Source organism: Carcharodon carcharias, chromosome 20, assembly GCF_017639515.1.
Source record: "Carcharodon carcharias isolate sCarCar2 chromosome 20, sCarCar2.pri, whole genome shotgun sequence".
In the NCBI taxonomy this organism is placed as follows: domain Eukaryota; kingdom Metazoa; phylum Chordata; class Chondrichthyes; order Lamniformes; family Lamnidae; genus Carcharodon; species Carcharodon carcharias.
The window spans coordinates 73208307-73226725 of NC_054486.1; the positions used below are offsets into that span (position 1 = coordinate 73208307).

Genomic DNA, 18419 nt, shown 5'->3' on the forward strand with positions numbered 1-18419 from the left:
GGTACTGAGCAAATTGATGGAGCTGCGGGCTGGCAAGTCTCTGAGCCCGATACACTATCCTAGGGTCTTAAAAGAGGTGGCTAATGAGGTAGTTGATGCACTTGTGTTAATTTTCCAAAATTTGCTAAATTCTGGAAAGGTTCCATCAGATTGGAAAGTGGCAAATATAGCCCCTCTAATCAAGAAGGGAGGGAGGCAGAAAACAGGAAACTATAGGCCAGTTAGCTTGACATCTGTCAAGGGGAAGTTATAAGAATCGATCATTAAGGAGGGTATAGCTGGGCTCAGAAGAGCTCAAGGCAATTGTGAAGAGTCAGCATGCTTTTGTGAAAGGAAAATCATGTTTAGCCAATTTATTGGAGTTTTCTTGAAGGAGTAACATGCGCAGTGGCTAAAGGAAAGAACGTAGACATACTGTACTTGGATTCCCAGAAGGCATTTGATAAGGTACCACATCAAAGATTATTACGGAAAATAAAAGCGTATGGTGTAGGGGGTAACGTATTAGCATGGACAGAATATTGGCTGGCAGGCAGAAAGTAGAGAATATGCATAAATGGGTCTTTTTCTGATTGGAGGGACTTGACAAGTGGAGTCCCACAGGGGTCTGTACTTGGACCTCAACTTTTTACAATTTATATCAATTACTTAGATGAGGGGAGTGAAGACATGGTAGCTAAATTTGTAGATGACACAAAGATGGGTAGGAAAGTATGTTGTGAAGAGGACATGAGGAGGTTGTAGATGGATATAGATTGGCTGAGTGAATGGGCAAAGATCTGGCAAATGGAGTTTAATGTGGGAAAAATGAAGCTGTTCACTTTGGCAGGAAGAACAGAAAAGCAGAATATTATTTAAATGGAGAATGGCTGCATAATTCTGAGATGCAGAGGGATCCAGGTGTTCTAATACATGAGTCACAAAAAGTTAATCTGCAGGTAAAGCAAGTAATTAAGAAGGCTAATGGAACGCTATCCTTTACTGCGAGAGGGATTGAACATAAAAGGATGATATACTTCAGTTGTACAGGATATTGGTGAAGACCGCACCTCGAATAGTGTGTGAAATCTTGGGCTCCTTACTTAAGGAAGGGTGTAATGCACTGAGGCCGTTCAAAGCAAGTTTACTAGATGGATACCTGGAATGAGTGGGTTGTCTTTTGAGGAAAGGTTGGACAGGCTGGGCTTGTTTCCACTGGAGTTTAGAAGAGCAAGGGATGATTTTATTGAAGTACACAAGATCCTGAACAGCCTTGACAAGATAGACGTCGAAAAGATGTTTCCTCTTGTGGGCGAGTCCGGAACTAGGGGTCACTGTTTTAACATTAGGGGTCACCCTTTTAGGACAGAGATGAGGAAAAACTTTTTCTCTCAGAGGGTTGTGCGACTTTGGAACTCTCTGCCTCAGAGGTGGAGGAGGCGAGCTCATTGAACATTTTTAAGGCAGAGGTAGATTGATTCTTCTAACAAGAATCTAAGGTTATCGGGGTTAGATAGGAATGTTGAAATCGAAACACAAGATGATCAGCCATGATCTTACCGAATGGCAGAGCAGGCTCAAGGGGCCGAATGGTCTACTCCTGTTCCTATTTCTTATGTTTTTATGTTTATTTGAAAATAAGACAATATAAAGATAGATTGACTAGGAGGCTAAGTATAGTACATCTAGGCCCATAAATGCCAATCCCCAGAGCATCGTGCCTGAGGTGGGGGGTCGGGAGGGAAATGGGGTGTAATCCAAAGATGCGCTGGAGGACCACCCAGGAAGTCCCCATCTAAGGAATGCACGGCAATTATCTGGGAAGTTCAAACTTCCATTGGGCAATTGCCCTGCACTGGGAACCATCTGATGCTCCGATTTAAATTGCATATTAAATCTGACGGTTCCAACTGTCTTACAGGAATAGTTACCCAAGAAAAGTTAGAAGAATTACAATGACATCCAACTACTGGGTAACTACATTATTGATACCAACTTCCTCCCCACCCCGCCCTGCACCCCCCCACCCCCGACCACCTCCCCCCCAACACATCCGACTATCCTGCTGAATCCCACAGGACCTAACCTGACTACTCGCCCTCCCCTCGCCCCCCACCACAACTATCCCCCCAACTCCATGACCACCCTCCCATCCCCTTGACTACCCTTTTAAGATACACACCCAACCCCCCACAGGAACTCCTCCCCCGACCACCCTCCCAACGCCTCCCCAATACCTTTCCCACCCCTCGACCAACCCCAAACCCCCTAGATTACCCTCTTAGACCAGCCCCCAATTGATCACCCCACTACTGACCACCCAACACCCCCCACACTGACCAACCTCATTCATTGACCACCCAACACCCCCCAATACACCAACTGAACCCCCCACTGACCAGCCCCTCCCCCCGACCACCTGACCCATCCATTAATCAACCCCTCCCACTGACCACTCAAAACCCCTCCTCCACACACCTCCCCTCCGCCTTATGCTACCCACTTAGCTTACATGCGTACCTTCTCCCTGGCTTCTCAAAGTGACTGGACCTTTAAACCTATCTGTTTTACAGCAGCTGGTGCTGTAACAAAGGGGGGTATGTCTTCCTGACCCTTGACCCCCAACTGAAGGCCTCGGGAACCCGCTGCAGTGGACTGTTCTCACCCAGCCTGAGTTGGAAGGCTGGGCAAAAAAGGTACCCCTGCACTTCAGGGTAAGTAACTAGGAGCAGAGTGGAAATCCCAACTGAAGATATGACCTTAATCTCTACCCTGCCGCTTGCAGACTACATGCAAGTCACAGGAATATTCCATCGCATCCTGTTGAGGTGTGTAATGATTGACAGTAGTTTAAGATACGTGCCTTTAAAGGTTTATGCACATCAGATCACAACAGCTTCTACCATATATCACCCATATTCCTTAATGATGAGAAATGAACTATTATAGAATTTTTTATTACTCCTACAACACAGGATAACTGCAAATATGTAAAAGCATTCATTACCCTTTCCATGTATTTATTTAAGTAGCTTGACTGAAATGCAGAAGATGCAATTATCATAGTGCTACTATTGTGGTTAATTCATTCCTCCAACAGTGCCACCAACTGTAGCACATTCTCAGTTGCCCATACGAATATTTAATGTTCTACAAGCAACCTACTTTTAAATACAAATCCCCTGAGATATGGACAAGTGCCATCAGCGGAGAGTAGATATCTTCTTACACGGGCCAACGAGTGCCTCCTCACCCTTGACCTCCAGCACTTAAGCGACTCATACTCTGTGCGACACCTCATCTTCTTCAGGATTCAGGTTTACTTCCTATACTACCTGGATATCTGATAGAACTTGGAAGTGAGAGCAAATAGCAACATATGTACAAATATGTGAAAAGGGGCTGTGCAGCCCTGAAACAGAGGAAGATCCCTCTTTCTGCTTTTCCTCTGCTTGTTGCTGTGACACATCTACAAGTGAAGGAAGCATGCGCAGCACAATGACCATAGCACTTTCAGCGCAGGGGATGAGCATGTATTGTGCTGAAAGATTATGGACGGATTTTTGCCATGATGGAGAGGCTCTCCATCTCAGCAAAGATCCTGGAATTGGCCAAAAATTCTAAGTCCTGCTCCTGAACCTGGCACTTCCCATCTTTGTGAGGGCAGAACAGGAGTCAGGGGGGCATTTGTGCATGTGCGATTTGCGGAGGCAGCTGGCCAGTTAAGTCACCAGCTGCCTTCACTGAAGTGATATTTTGAAAGAACAGGAGTGTGGAATCCAGAGCGTGCAGATTAGAACAGTAATAGGAGGTCCTGAACTAGGTGGATTCTTATGGAGAGCCAGGAGAGGCAAAGTACAACTTTGGATAGTGCCACAGGTCACCTTTAGGAGAGATAAGGCACCCTTTGGGATTGTTAAATGTGAATATGATTATGTACTTTTTACAGAACTGTCCGGCTGTCAAACCTGTCAAAGTTATCCAGGAAGTGTCAAAGAACTGTTCAAGGATGCTAGGTGAGTTGGCAAGAGCAAAGGGTTGTGGGTAGGGGGCATAAGTTGTCACTGAGTTGGCATAGGGATATGGGGGCAATGTGGACAGAGAGGCACTAAGTTGGCATGGGGGTTGGGTGGGGACATGGGTTGGCATAGGGAGTGTGTGTAGGGGGGGGGGGTGAAAAAGGTGAGGGCTGGAGGAATATTTTTTGTTTTATTATTATTTAAATAGTGTTGGAGCACAGAGGCGGGCCTTGCACCCAGCAGCCTTCACGCTTGTTCCGGGGTTGCCAGCCCTGACTCTAGTTTCACGCCCAATCCTCCACCCCCAGCCAGGAAATCTCCCAATTCTGCGAACCCAACCCCGGGATAAAAAAAAAAATCGGGCTTATGTTTATCCTCCAGAAGCTGAAGAGCACAAGACTAAGATGTTTAGAATTAACTTGCATATTTGCCCAAATGTACCAGGGCTTTCTTTTCATTGGGGAAAAAGGTTAAAAGTTAGTGGTTCCATCGCCAATAGTTTTGTTTTGTCACTCTCTCCAAGAAGAATGTAGATGTCTGAAACATCTCTATTTGACAATATTTGGAATTCAATCCAGCTATCAGTAATTATTCCTCAATGTGGATGATAATTGACGCAGGTTATGTGCTAATACCAATCATGCAAAAGCGTTCAGTACTTTTTTTCATGTTAGGCTGAGAGTGAAGGAACACGTGCACAAGAAAAGGAGTGTGATGGGTTTCACGGCATCTTATGCACATCCGTGATAAGGTGTAAAAGTTGGCACTCAATGCAGTGAAGGTATGGTATCTACAAATGTGTGCTTATTAAGCTATGTCGTTACAAGGTGGTCTGTCCCCCATTACTTTGGCTACTTCTGGTCACTAAATGTCAGGCAAAAGTTGGAAGAGATAGCAATGACTACTGAATTTTTGCTATACTGGAACATTCATAACATTTAGCTCGCTTCCTTCAATTATAGATCACTCCATTGTTATTATTTTCCATTGTTTTAGCCAATGAAACCTCTGCGAAGAAGTGTGAAAATTGACAGTTTCTGGGTCCTGTTGCACCATTCACAGATATAAAAGTAAGTACTTAATTGGATGTTAAGCATTTTGGGACATACTCAAGTTGTGAAACAGACCATATAAATGCCATTATTTCTTCATTACAGTCACTCTCCAATGTCCTTGTGCCCTCATGTAATAGAGGCAGCTCACTCTTTGAAATTGTTGCATACTTAAATTATGAAGCTGCGCTGGTTTTCTATCCCCACTACAATGCAAACTACAGAACATGAATAGTACAGAGTTCTCATGACTTTGATCAAAGAAAACACAATGGAGTCAGAGTGGAGATTGCATTGGATGCCAGACTCCCCACTCTAAAACACTGCAGATCCCTCATCCCCTACATGCCTTTAAGAAAATGCTTTTTTGCTGGTGATCTGCCTTTAATTCTAAGTTCAGTCAAGCTGAGAACAAACCATTCTTGCTCTGCTCATTGACCCACACCAGCAAGCCTTCCTCCAGTTGCAGAAGAGCTGCCTAAAAAGAAATTGTGTCATGCCTTGTGCATGTGGGATCAGGTTTGGGAACAAAAGTACAGTAATCTGTTATGTAAAGGATTGTGACCAAAAAGGGGAAGACATTTTATACAATATGTGAGGGACTCAATCTAAAACATATTGCACTTGTGTCAATGATTACAGAATGTAGTTCACCTTCATTAAATCAGTTGATTAGTACAATTCATCACTTAATTCATACCTTCAATTCTTTAGCATATTTGTCCATGACATTTTCTATAACCTTTTGGTCTAACAAAGGACCAAGTTCTTGTACGTTCACTTCTGGTGAAAGATCAGGATGACTCATAACATCACCACTGCAACAAAATGGAATATTTTAGACACCTGATTTTCAGAATATGATACTCTTAAGCTGGTATACTATAGAATTACAATAGATCTTTTTGAAGAACAAAGAGCTTAATTAATTTCAAGATTGAAGCAAAATAATGCAGATATTTTAAATTAAAAATAGAAAGTGCTGGAAATAGTCAACAGGTCTGGGAGCATCTGTGGAGTGAACTGAAGAAAGGTAGCTGCAGTGTTCCAGTGAAGCTCAAAACAAACTCGAGGAATAAGCACCTCATCTTCCGATTAAGCACCTTACAGCCTTCTGGACTCAATGAGTTCAACAATTTCAGACCATGAACTCTGTACCCCATTTCAAATCTTTTTTTTGCCATGTGCTGGTCTGAATTTTGTTTTTCGTATTTTTGCTTTCGGAAAGAGCTGTTCATTATCCAGCCATTTACGATCACTCTGGACAAATGCTTTGTTTCTATTTCTTTTACAACCATTATCACTCCTTTTGTTCCATGGCACCTTTGTCATTTTATCTCTCCAACTCTCTATCCTATCCCAGACCTTCCCTTTTGTTCTTCATCCCTGCCCCCCAGCCCCCTTTCAACAACATAGCTCAACACCTATCACAGGTGTTCACGGCTCTCCCCTTACCTTGACCAAGCAGCAATTCATGTGGATAGCAGGTGCCAAGGTGCTGCCTGAGCTGACAACCACACACACACTGGGGTCGTTCTCAGCTGTGTGATGGGTGACAGCGAATCAACACTGGGTGACGCTGAAAATGTCCCCACCCAAACACATTACCGCATCTAAGTTTGCTCCAAGTGCCTTCATTGAGTAGCAAAATAAAGCAACAAAGGAGTTCAGTCCAGCTCACAAAAGTGAAAACAAGAAAGGATAGACAGGAGAAGATATAAGTTGCAAGATTTGTTTCCACGGGTGAGAAGTATTAAAATGACAAGTCATCCTCGGCTACGCTGACTCCCTTATTGTTGGCCACAGAATACAATTGGTCATGATCACGTAGTGGTTTCCCTACCCATTTTCCTGGCTAAAGCATGATGGGGTGGGGTGAGAGTGTAAAACATTAGGATATGAAAAAGTACCATAACTAAAATAAGAAAGAAAACACACCTTCTTGAGGTGTTGTTATTAACTAGGTGTAACTAAGGTACATGCTTATTTTACCATTAAAAATATATGAGTGCAAAATCAGAGACAGTAGAACAGCACTGACAATAGTGAAGTCAATGAAAAAGGAAATTTATCTACAGGAAAAAATCGTTTTGATAAGAACAAACAAGAAACATTGTTCCTATAAGTGATAAAACGAATTAAAAAAAATCAGATTCTCAAGCATACTTGCTGAGCCAGCAAGTTTGCAAGTTTAACTTCTTATAGGAGCGAGACCAGTTATATATCGATTTACTCATACAAATTCAGTGCTGTCCTCCAGTGGTATTCTGTATGATAACTGTTCCGATGAAAGGCCATTGACCTGAAATGTTTACGCTGCTTCTCTCTCCACAGATCTGTCTGACCTGCTGAGCGTTTCCAGCATTTTCTGTTTTCCTTTCCGGTTTCCAGCACCTGCCATATTTTGTTTTAATGATAATTGTAGCAGTTTTGTTATGGTTGTCATATGATTTCATGAACAATGCAATATTTTGTGTGTCAAATAATTGTTTCTCCTCATCATTTAATAAACCAATACAAAACAAAAATACTTAATATACCTTTTGTAGGTGTTAATAATCCAATTGAGAAATGGATAAAGTTCAATCAATTCAAGGTGTTTCTGTTGGATGCATTCCAGGTGAGATGATACACTTTCATGATAGCATTTTGTATACATGTTAAAAATATTGTATTTTTCTGGGTAACATTTTTGTACCAAATCTTTCACAATTTTCAGGTCTTCCAAAATAGTTTGTTGAAGATGTGTTAAGTGTAATGCAAGCCATGATGTCTCCTGCTCCTTTGTAGGTAAAAACACTTTGGTTATCCTTTCCTCCACACTTTTTCTAACTGTTTCTCTCCACAAATCTTGCCACTTCCGAGGTCTTCTGAAACAGTTAATGCCAGAATGATTCAACCTTTCTTGCCACTTTTTATCTGCTGCTTCTTCCAGTTCAACAACTTTAAATGCTAAACATAGAATGTTACCATTTTGTTTAGATATAGTGAGCGAATTAGTGAATATGGACATTATTTGTTTAGCAAGTTCATCACAGAGCAAGTTGAAATCTCGAACTCTTTTTGTGTATTCTTGAAATGTTTCTTCATCTTTTTCAGGGTCTCTCTCATTGAGCAACTCTTCTTCCAATTTATTTATATTTTCATTTGCCTCCAATAAATTGTTTTTGGAGATTAACTGGTTTATTTCCATTACTGCAAAACATTTAAACAGAATAAATAGATCAAAAACATTATATTTCATGCATTGTTTGCATCAACTTGTATTTTTCTAATTTTTATCTTTCTGTTGGGTTTCAGGGATATAACTTATACAGAATATACTACTGGAATGAAGGCCACAAAAGATTTCAAATGATATTTTCTACTGAATTAGAAACTATTTTCTATATGTAAATATGAAGTCATGAGTGAGTTCTTTAATGATGAAATTAGCAGGTTCCCTCAATGACTTGACTTGTAAATGTGTGGTGTGGCGTTAAGTCTTAGAAACCAGTAAAAACCCAGGTTCAATTCTCAATTAAATAGTCATATTCAGGCAACACTATGGTTTTGAAGTTATAACTAACTTCAGTGACCTTGAACTACAGGAAGGGGAGGGAGAAAATTACCCAGGGTTCCTGCATTTGATTTTTCGACCTTATAGAGGTTGAATAATTTCATATTCCACTTAAATGAGATAAGTATTTATTTATATGCTGTTCTGAAGCACCTACGCCATATAGAAAGAATTCATTAGAATGTTGAAGGACATAGTCTAAACAGTCGATTACAAAGTATACTACTTTGGTCAGAACACATTTCAAGAAGTCTCTGTTTCTTTGGCAACCAGAAATAAAGGAAACACTTCAGCATTTTGGGCACTGCAAGGAAAAGTCACAAGACTGATCTGTGGGGATTGAAATTGCTGCATTTCCATGCATGTTAACAGTGCATGCCTCAACCCAAGATTGGTCCTTGGGCTTCATTCATATTTTCCTACACATTTTTCATTGCACAATTTAATCATGAGGACTGTGATGTTGGTGCACTCCTCCTCCGGGCTCAACAGGAATGCTTCTTCCAATTTAAAAAGAAATTAAACTTATTTTTTGTTGGTGGCATTGCTTTGTAACTTCAGATATTATGGCTAGCTATAGTGTTCAAGTTAATTGAAGAGATGAAAGATTATAAGAAAAATCTAAAGTAAGTAATGTGATGGCAACCCTGTTTTGATACAAATCATATGCAACATTTTGGTATGAGATTCTGAAATTAATTTCAAATGTAAATCCATGCAGAATTCTTTAACATTTCTGTCTCTTACCTGATAGTGGCAACTTGTTCTCAATTGTCCCTTTAACATCTTGGTTTTCTACTGCATTGCACTCTTCTTCCTGTTCTTTCAAGTTGTTTACTGTATTTCCAGCTGACACAGTCACTGTTTTATTTTTGTCTGTATAGGGAGAAGCTGACAAACTAAACCTTTTGCTTAATCGCACTATACTTCTAAATATTCCAGGCTGTTCTCTTGGATTTGAATCAGGCACATTAATTTCCATGTTACTGGATTCTTGTGATATTTTCTTACTATTTCTGTGGATGCTATGTTTCTTACTGGTCATCCCAGTTTCAACATCTGAATTATTATAGGCAGTCTGACTTCCATCAGGTGCATCCTCGCCTCCATGTAAATCATCATTTAATGCTATTTTTGGACTCAACATCTTTCAGGTGTTTTATTCGGTTGTACTTCTTAATGCGAGCAACAGTGGAATGTCTCTTCTGCGTTTCAGAGAATAAAATTTAATATTTAAAAAATAAATATATAGCTTAATACTCAATATATACTATATATATCAGTCATATAATAACTTTAAATGGCAATACTGTATACTTGAACAAGCTTTTACAATTCAAAAGAAATGGAAAAAAGATCTATCATGGATAAAATATTTACTTCTAAGATGGTGGATTTGAAAGTAATGTATTGGATTGTAATTCAGTGGTACTGATACTGATTTCTCTGGAAGATTGTACAGTTTGCTTGTTATGGTTACTGTCCTATCAATCACTGCTATATCAATTATATTCCATATATTATTCACCAGTTTATTTGCCCAAATCACAGCACTAGTATTTGAAACAGTTAGAATTATATGCAATGATTCTGACATACCTTTGAGCTTATGGAGAAAAACCAAAAAAGGTTAAATCAACAGGTTTAATTAAAGGAGAAGAGACAGTCTGAAGACTATTAATTTTACAACAAAACTGATCAATGTTTTTGTATTTAGCACAACAGTCACAGCTGACTGTGTCAAGCCTGAACTTCTGACTACCAACTCCACTTAACGATTGGGATTCTGATATTGAATAAGACAAATCAAAGACCCTGACACACTTTGCTCTACCAGTGGATTCTGTGATGCCAGCAAACTTTCAGTTTCTTTGTGATTTCCACTTTCTGACGAAAGGAGGTTTCTAAGCTCTCCTTTTGTCAGATTTCTTCTTTCAAGCAAATATTTTACATGGCACTAATGGAGTCATTCTCCAATCTTCACCCGATATGTGAACATATGTAGTTTCTTTGCAACAATTCCAATCACATACTTCTTCTTATCACCTAAGTGGTTTTTCACCATGACCTTCTGAAAGCATTGAACTCTCTAAGTTGCATGCCTCATGTATCATGACTCATTTTCACTTTGTCTGCTTTTCTCTTACTTATCTCCACATCAGGCTTAAGAAAACTAAACCTTGCCCTGTGAGCATGTTTAAACAGTAACCCATAACGTGAACAACCTGTTGTAGACGGTGGGGTTATTCTGTAAGCAAACAGAAAATTGTCTAGCCTTGTTGAAGAGAAATATGGAATTACTGCCTAGCTGGTCACCTAAAATATTTCAGCAAACTCCTCTTCACAATCTGCACATTTCTTTTTACAGCACCATTCAATGTTGGGTGATACAGTGATCTTAAAGTGTGTTTGACTCCATTCTTACTCAGAAATATTTCAAACTCTTCTGATGTAAACTGTGGCCCATTTTCTGAGACCAACATCTCTGGCAACCCATAAATTGCAAACTAACTTCTCAAAACCTCATTAATTTTGGCACTGGTGGTATTGGGCACAGACTCAACATTTAGCCACTTGCTATAGCTATCAACTAAAACAAGGTACCCTTATCCTTCCACTTCAAAGAAATCAACCATGTACTCGTTCACACGGTTTTCCTATGTTTGACCATGGAATGAAAGGAACCTTGGTTGGATCATTTCGTATTCTGAGAGACACTTAGCAACTTTTCACAAACTCTTCAATATCTTCATCTACCTTTGGCTACCAAAAATAGCTTCTTGCTAATGCTTTCATTGGGACCATTGCTGTGTGCTCTTGATAAAGTTCCTCTAACAATCTCTCTTAGAGGAATAATGACTCTTAAACCCCATCGAATACAGCCTTGACCTACACTCAGTTCATTTCTACATTTAAAATACTCCTGCAATTTCTCATCATCACATTCTTTAAGCTAGCCATTCATGAGCATTTTACTGAGTACCATACTTTGCGAGTTTCTTCACTAATTTCTCTGACAGACACTAGCATGTCATTTGTGTATGTAAAGTAATTCACAGGTAACTCTGTAGCTAAAAATTAATCAGCCTTCACAGGAAATCTTGAATGTCCACTTTTGTATCACCTGACTTACGATATTCAATATCGTACCGATGGGCCATCAAAGTCAATGCCATCTCTGAAGCTGTGCTTCCCTTCTTTGAACCAAATATGATCATAAGGGCTTCTTAGTCAATCAACAAAGTGAACTTCCTACTGTACAAGTATTTATGGCACTTAGTCACACTGCATATGATTGAAAATGTTTCTTCTCAATTTGTGGGTAATTTTGCTCTGACTTCGTTAAAATGTATGAAACATATGCCCAGGCTCCTCCACACCTTCCATTATGTGAGATAACACCACACCTAACCCCGTGGTGAGGCATCGCACATTAAAACCAACAGTTTCTTGGGATCATAGTGGGTCAAAACAGCATCATTAGTCTGTACTTTCTTCACTTTTTCAAATACTTTGACACTCCACAGGCCATTCTCAATCTAATCCATCTTTGAACAGTTGATTCAATGGAGCTAATGTATTAGTTAAATCAGAGACGAACTTAAATAATAGAACATTCATTGGGATTGTTGCGTAAATTCTTCTTTGTTCAACCTTCTCCTGTGTTGGGTGGATGCCATCACCATCTATTTGGTGGCCCAGGTATGTTACACTTGACACCATGAAGGAACAGGTGTGCTTTTTAGCTTTGAGGCCTTACTCTGGAAGCCAATCTAGGACTTTTAAAAACTTTATAATGTGCTCTTTCTCTGTCTTACTGCCAATTAGAATGTCATCTAAATCGCTCTGTTGTGTACGGCACTAAGTAAGACTAACACACGCTCCACTGCAGGTAACCATTATAGATTAACTTTATTTACACCTCTCCAACGGAGAGGGTAACAGAAAGGGTTCTACACTACAGAGAGGAAGACTTCAGGTAAAAGGCTTTGAAACCTTGCATGAGAAATTGCCTTATGTATTTCTGTTTGTAGTGGTGCTACTGAGGCCTTGCACCACGACCTGTGTCCCCATGCTACTGACTGCTTCTTGCAGTCTGTACGACAGGTGTATCCCTGTGTGCACAAAAAATTTTGATTCACCACTATATTGGTGCCACACTGGCTGATGGTGATGCCAGAATCCCAAACTTAGGCATTGAATGTCCAGGCAGTGTTGTGTTTTTGTTGTTTACGCAAGAAAAAACAAGCGTGATGCTATAAATAGGGAGTTTTTCACTATTGCAAAGTGTTGGTAGTACTCTAAAATATTTTGAAAGTGTTTTGGTGAGTTTTTGGTTTTGCCAGTGTTGCCTCATCCTCACAGCAGTGGTGGGAGGGAGGGGTGGCAGGGGAAGAGTTGCTGACAAGGGCACAAAAGCTGCATTATGTATGGGAGCTGCAGTAGCAATCCTCTGGGTCTGCAGAATGACAGGGAGATGGAAAGGAAACTGCAGAGAGTGCAAGCTCTGCATCTTGCCTTCTTCCAAGTTGGAGCCAGTCTCCTTGACCATAACAGGAGGTTGTCTGACAGGACAGCCAATGCATCCAGGATCTTGGTGTGCATGCCCATTCAGTGTTCTTCTGCAAGCTGCCTCATCCAGTCTTCTGCTGTAGTACTTGTCTGCAACCTAATCCTCCACACCTTTCAGTGAGCTAGCAAGTTAACCATCCTCTAACTTTGACCTGGCTGAAGCCATTCGTGCCTGCATGAGTCACCATGTGATCCCAACTCAATACAAAAGGTGCCTGCAGTGTCTCAGCTGGTAACTAAGTGTCAGAATTATGGAGCCTCATGCTGTTCTTGCTCTCTTTCCTTCTCCTGGGGCTCCTGTGATTGAGCAGGTAACAGTGTCTGAAACCAGGATCTCAGAAGGGGAAAGTTACTGTGAGGGAAGTGGGGTGGGGTAGGAAGCAAAATGCCCAAGGTCACATCATGAGCATGCTCATCATGGCAGCTGGCAGGATGAGGGTGAACTGAGAGTTGATAAGGAGGATAAGGCAGGAACATGTCACCATCTTCAATGTTTTCAGTGGAATTTCACGGCCCAATTGCAGCCTTCCCCATGATCCTGAGAACCATCTCCTCTGTAGGGCTCAAGAGATTCAGAAATCTTTGCCCCCAGCTGGCTTTGCTCTGCTGCCTTGTATTGTGTGCCACCTTATCATGCAGGACAGCAGGCAGATTGTCAATGATCATGTGGTACTAGGTTTGGGTAATGTGCCTGCCATGGTTGAATATCTCCAAGTATGTGAGAGGTGGAGTGAGGCTAGGAGCACTGGTCCATGTGTAGGGGTGAGGGGAATATCTGGATGTTAGATGCAAGTCCTGGTATTTTAGAGTACTACCAACACTTTGCAATAGTGAAAAACTCCCTATTTATAGCATCACGCTTGTTTTTTCTTGCGTAAACAACAAAAACACAACACTGCCTGGACATTCATTGCCTAAGTTTGGGATTCTGGCATCACCATCAGCCAGTGTGGCACCAATATAGTGGTGAATCAAAATTTTTTGTGCACACAGGGATACACCTGTCGTACAGACTGCAAGAAGCAGTCAGCAGCATGGGGACACAGGTAGTGGTGCAAGGCCTCAGTAGCACCACTACAAACAGAAATACATAAGGCAATTTCTCATGCAAGGTTTCAAAGCCTTTTACCTGAAGTCTTCCTCTCTGTAGTGTAGAACCCTTTCTGTTACCCTCTCCGTTGGAGAGGTGTAAATAAAGTTAATCTGCCCTCACTTTGCAATAATTTACTTTGTAGCAATTCTGTTGAATGTAGCTTCCCTTTAAAAGGTACTGCCTGCCTTTAAGAAGGGCTGGCTGGCTGCACCACATTGTCTGCCAACAATGTTCCCAGGCCCTTCTGTTGGGTGCAGGAGCTGCAGGCAGCATTTGGGAGCAGGCAACTGTGCTGGTGCTATTCAGGCCAATGCTACAATGAGATTGGAATGGGTACATAAAGTTTGCATGGACATAGACTGGTTCTGAATTGCAACCCCTATGCCCAAAAAGTATGGCTAATCAATCTCGAGCATGTTGCCACTAATGACAAGCTTCTATAGGAAGGAGGTTGATTTTACCTTAGCTGATATACAAAGATGGTCTGGGACAAAGTCTATAATAGTGCCAAATTTAGTTTCTGATAAAAACAAAAAAACTGCGGATGCTGGAAATCCAAAACAAAAACAAAAACAGAATTACCTGGAAAAACTCAGCAGGTCTGGCAGCATTGGCGGAGAAGAGTTGACGTTTCGAGTCCTCATGACCCTTCGACAGAACTTGAGTTCGAGTCCAAGAAAGAGTTGAAATATAAGCTGGTTTAAGGTGTGTGTGTGGAGGGCGGAGAGAGAGAGAGAGAGTGGGAGGTGGAGTGGGGGTGTGGTTGTAGGGACAAACAAGCAGTGATAGAAGCAGATTATCAAAAGATGTCAACAACAATAATACAAAAGAACACATAGGTGTTAAAGTTGGTGATATTATCTAAACGAATGTGCTAATTAAGAATGGATGGTAGGGCACTCAAGGTATAGCTCTAGTGGGGATGCCCACGCAAAAGATGCAATACCTGCCCTTTCACTTCCTCTCTCCTCACCGTCCAAGGACCCAACACTCCTTTTAAGTGAAGCAGCATTTCACTTGCATTTCCCCCAACTTAGTCTACTGCATTCGTTGCTCCCAATGTGGTCTTCTCTACATTGGAGAGACCAAACGTAAACTGGGAGACCGCTTTGCAGAACACCTGCGGTCTGTCCGCAAGAATGACCCAAACCTCCCTGTCGCTTGCCATTTTAACACTCCACCCTGCTCTCTTGCCCACATGTCTGTCCTTGGCTTGCTGCATTGTTCCAGTGAAGCCCAACGCAAACTGGAGGAACAACACCTCATCTTCCGACTAGGCACTTTACAGCCATCCAGACTGAATATTGAATTCAACAACTTTAGGTCGTGAGCTCCCTCCCCCATCCCCACACCATCCCCACCCCCTTTCTGTTTCCCCCTTCCTTTTCTCTTTTTTTTTTCCAATAAATTAGATAGATTTTCCTTTTCCCACCTATTTCCATTATAAAAAGAGAAAAAAAAAATTTATTTATTTTATTTTTTTTTACATCTTTTATGCTCTCCCCACCCCCACTAGAGCTATACCTTGAGTGCCCTACCATCCATTCTTAATTAGCACATTCGTTTAGATAATATCACCAACTTTAACTTTAACACCTATGTGTTCTATTGTACTATTGTTGTTGACATCTTTTGATGATCTGCTTCTATCGCTGCTTGTTTGTCGCTACAACCACACCAACCCCCTCCACCTCTCTGTCTCTCTGTCTCTCCGCCCCCCACACACACACCTTAAACCAGCTTATATTTCAGCTCTTTCCTGGACTCGAACTCAAGTTCTGTCGAAGGGTCATGAGGACTCGAAACGTCAACTCTTTTCTTCTCCGCCGATGCTGCCAGACCTGCTGAGTTTTTCCAGGTAATTCTGTTTTTGTCCTGGAGTTGCTGCTCGTTTCAGTGGAGTAATGATTGCAAAGGCGTGATTTCACTATCATCACCACACAAATCCAGGTCATTGTTAAGAATGAAAATAGCCCACAAGCAACATATCACACTGGCTTGCAATGCCTCACATTAGTAATTGTCATTTAAAAAAATACAACAAATTTCAACCAATCACAATTTTTTTTCTTTTTATGGTTATAATATTCACCATCGCCTTCTCAAGGGCAATTAGGGACGGGCAACAAATGCAGGCCTAGCAGGCGACGCCATCACCTTTATTTGTTAATTTGGAACAACACTTGGAAAATACACTAAGGGTCAATTCGCTTGTCAAAATTGCAAACAAATACTTTTCAATAAACCTAAATGGAAGCTTTTAATGAAAATGAAACAAAAAGTAATCAACCAGGAAATAAAGAGGTAAGGTTGAACTTTTTTTAAACTTACAGTTTAGAGGCAAAACAGAGAAAGAAAACGTAAACATATATAAAATGAGAATATTCGGCTTAGAGAGCGACGAGTTAAATTAAATCCCACTTACTGTGTTCTTCGGTGCCGGGCAGGGGTCGACATCATTTAGGAAAACCCGCCTGAGATCATCACCTGGGTCCCGAGATCACCTGGGCGGGTTCTGATTAAAGTCCAGATGCTGATTGGACCGCGTGGAGCATTGGGCGAATGAGATTTGTGAACGAACGGAGAAGGAAAGACATTTTTGTAACTACTGATGGTTTCAACCACCTTCAACGTCAAAGATCTTTCACTTTAGCCTCGATCTGGCAGGTTCATAGAACAGGTAACGATGAAAAACAACACGAGATATGCACCGCTCAAATATTGACATTGCTGAGATCGGGGACTGTAACTAGCTTTCACCTCACCATCAAAACATAAACGAGCCCGTTTGTACCGCTTCCTCTTCACCATGGACGTCCAATCCCTCTACACCTCCATCCCCCACCAGGATGGTCTGAGGGCCCTTAGCTTCTTCCTCGAACAGAGGCCCGAACAATCCCCATCCACCACTACTCTCCTCCGTCTGGCTGAACTTGTTCTCACGCTGAACAATTTCTCCTTCAACTCCTCTCACTTCCTCCAAATAAAAGGTGTGGCTATGGGTACCCGCATGGGCCCCAGCTATGCCTGTCTCTTTATGGGGTATGTGGAACATTCCTTGTTGCAGTCCTACTCCGGCCCCCTTCCACAACTCTTTCTCCGGTACATCGATGATTACTTCGGTGCCGCTTCATGCTCTCGTCAGGACTTGGAAAAATTTATTAATTTTGCTTCCAATCTCCACCCCTCCATCATTTTCACGTGGTCCATCTCTGACACTTCCCTTCCCTTCCTTGACCTCTCTGTCTCAATCTCTGGTGATAGACTGTCCACCAATATCTATTACAAACCCACCGACTCCCACAGCTATCTCGACTACAGCTCCTCACACCCCGCTTCCTGTAAGGACTCCATCCCATTCTCTCAGTTCCTTCGCCTCCGTCGCATCTGTTCCGATGATGCTACATTCAAAAACAGTTCCTCTGACATGTCCTCCTTCTTCCTTAACCGAGGTTTTCCACCCACGGTCGTTGACAGGGCCCTCAACCGTGTCCGGCCCATCTCCCGCGCATCCGCCCTCACGCCTTCTCCTCCCTCCCAGAAACATGATAGGGTCCCCCTTGTCCTCACTTATCACCCCACCAGCCTCCGCATTCAAAGGATCATCCTCCGCCATTTCCGCCAACTCCAGCATGATGCCACCACCAAACACATCTTCCCTTCACCCCCCTTATCGGCATTCCGTAGGGATCGCTCCCTCCGGGACACCCTGGTCCACTCCTCCATCACCCCCTACTCCTCAACCCCCTCCTATGGCACCACCCCATGCCCACGCAAAAGATGCAACACCTGCCCCTTCACTTCCTCTCTCCTCACCGTCCAAGGACCCAAACACTCCTTTCAAGTGAAGCAGCATTTCACTTGCATTTCCCCCAACTTAGTCTACTGCATTCGTTGCTCCCAATGTGGTCTCCTCTACATTGGAGAGACCAAACGTAAACTGGGCGACCGCTTTGCAGAACACCTGCGGTCTGTCCGCAAGAATGACCCAAACCTCCCTGTCGCTTGCCATTTCAACACTCCACCCTGCTCTCTTGCCCACATGTCTGTCCTTGGCTTGCTGCATTGTTCCAGTGAAGCCCAACGCAAACTGGAGGAACAACCACCTCATCTTCCGACTAGGGACTTTACAGCCTTCCGGACTG

At 42.1% G+C, this 18419-nt stretch overlaps 1 protein-coding gene across 6 annotated transcripts in view; it reads right to left on the minus strand.

Moving 5' to 3' along the window:
- LOC121292236 (exocyst complex component 3-like) overlaps positions 1 to 17142 on the minus strand; it is a 52024-nt gene extending 34882 nt beyond the window's left edge. For 4 of the 6 annotated variants that reach the window (XM_041213961.1, XM_041213960.1, XM_041213963.1 and 1 more), the window contains exons 1-4: positions 16700 to 17142; positions 9357 to 9814; positions 7591 to 8245; positions 5751 to 5868 (exon numbers count right to left, since the gene is read on the minus strand). In XM_041213961.1, the coding sequence (XP_041069895.1) occupies positions 5751 to 5868; positions 7591 to 8245; positions 9357 to 9756 (1173 nt within the window). In that variant the 5' untranslated portion in view covers positions 9757 to 9814; positions 16700 to 17142. The remainder of the gene's footprint in view (positions 1 to 5750; positions 5869 to 7590; positions 8246 to 9356; positions 9815 to 16699) is intronic. The other 2 variants (XM_041213959.1, XM_041213964.1) reach the window with 2 other exon arrangements.
- Positions 17143 to 18419: the final 1277 nt, after the last annotated feature.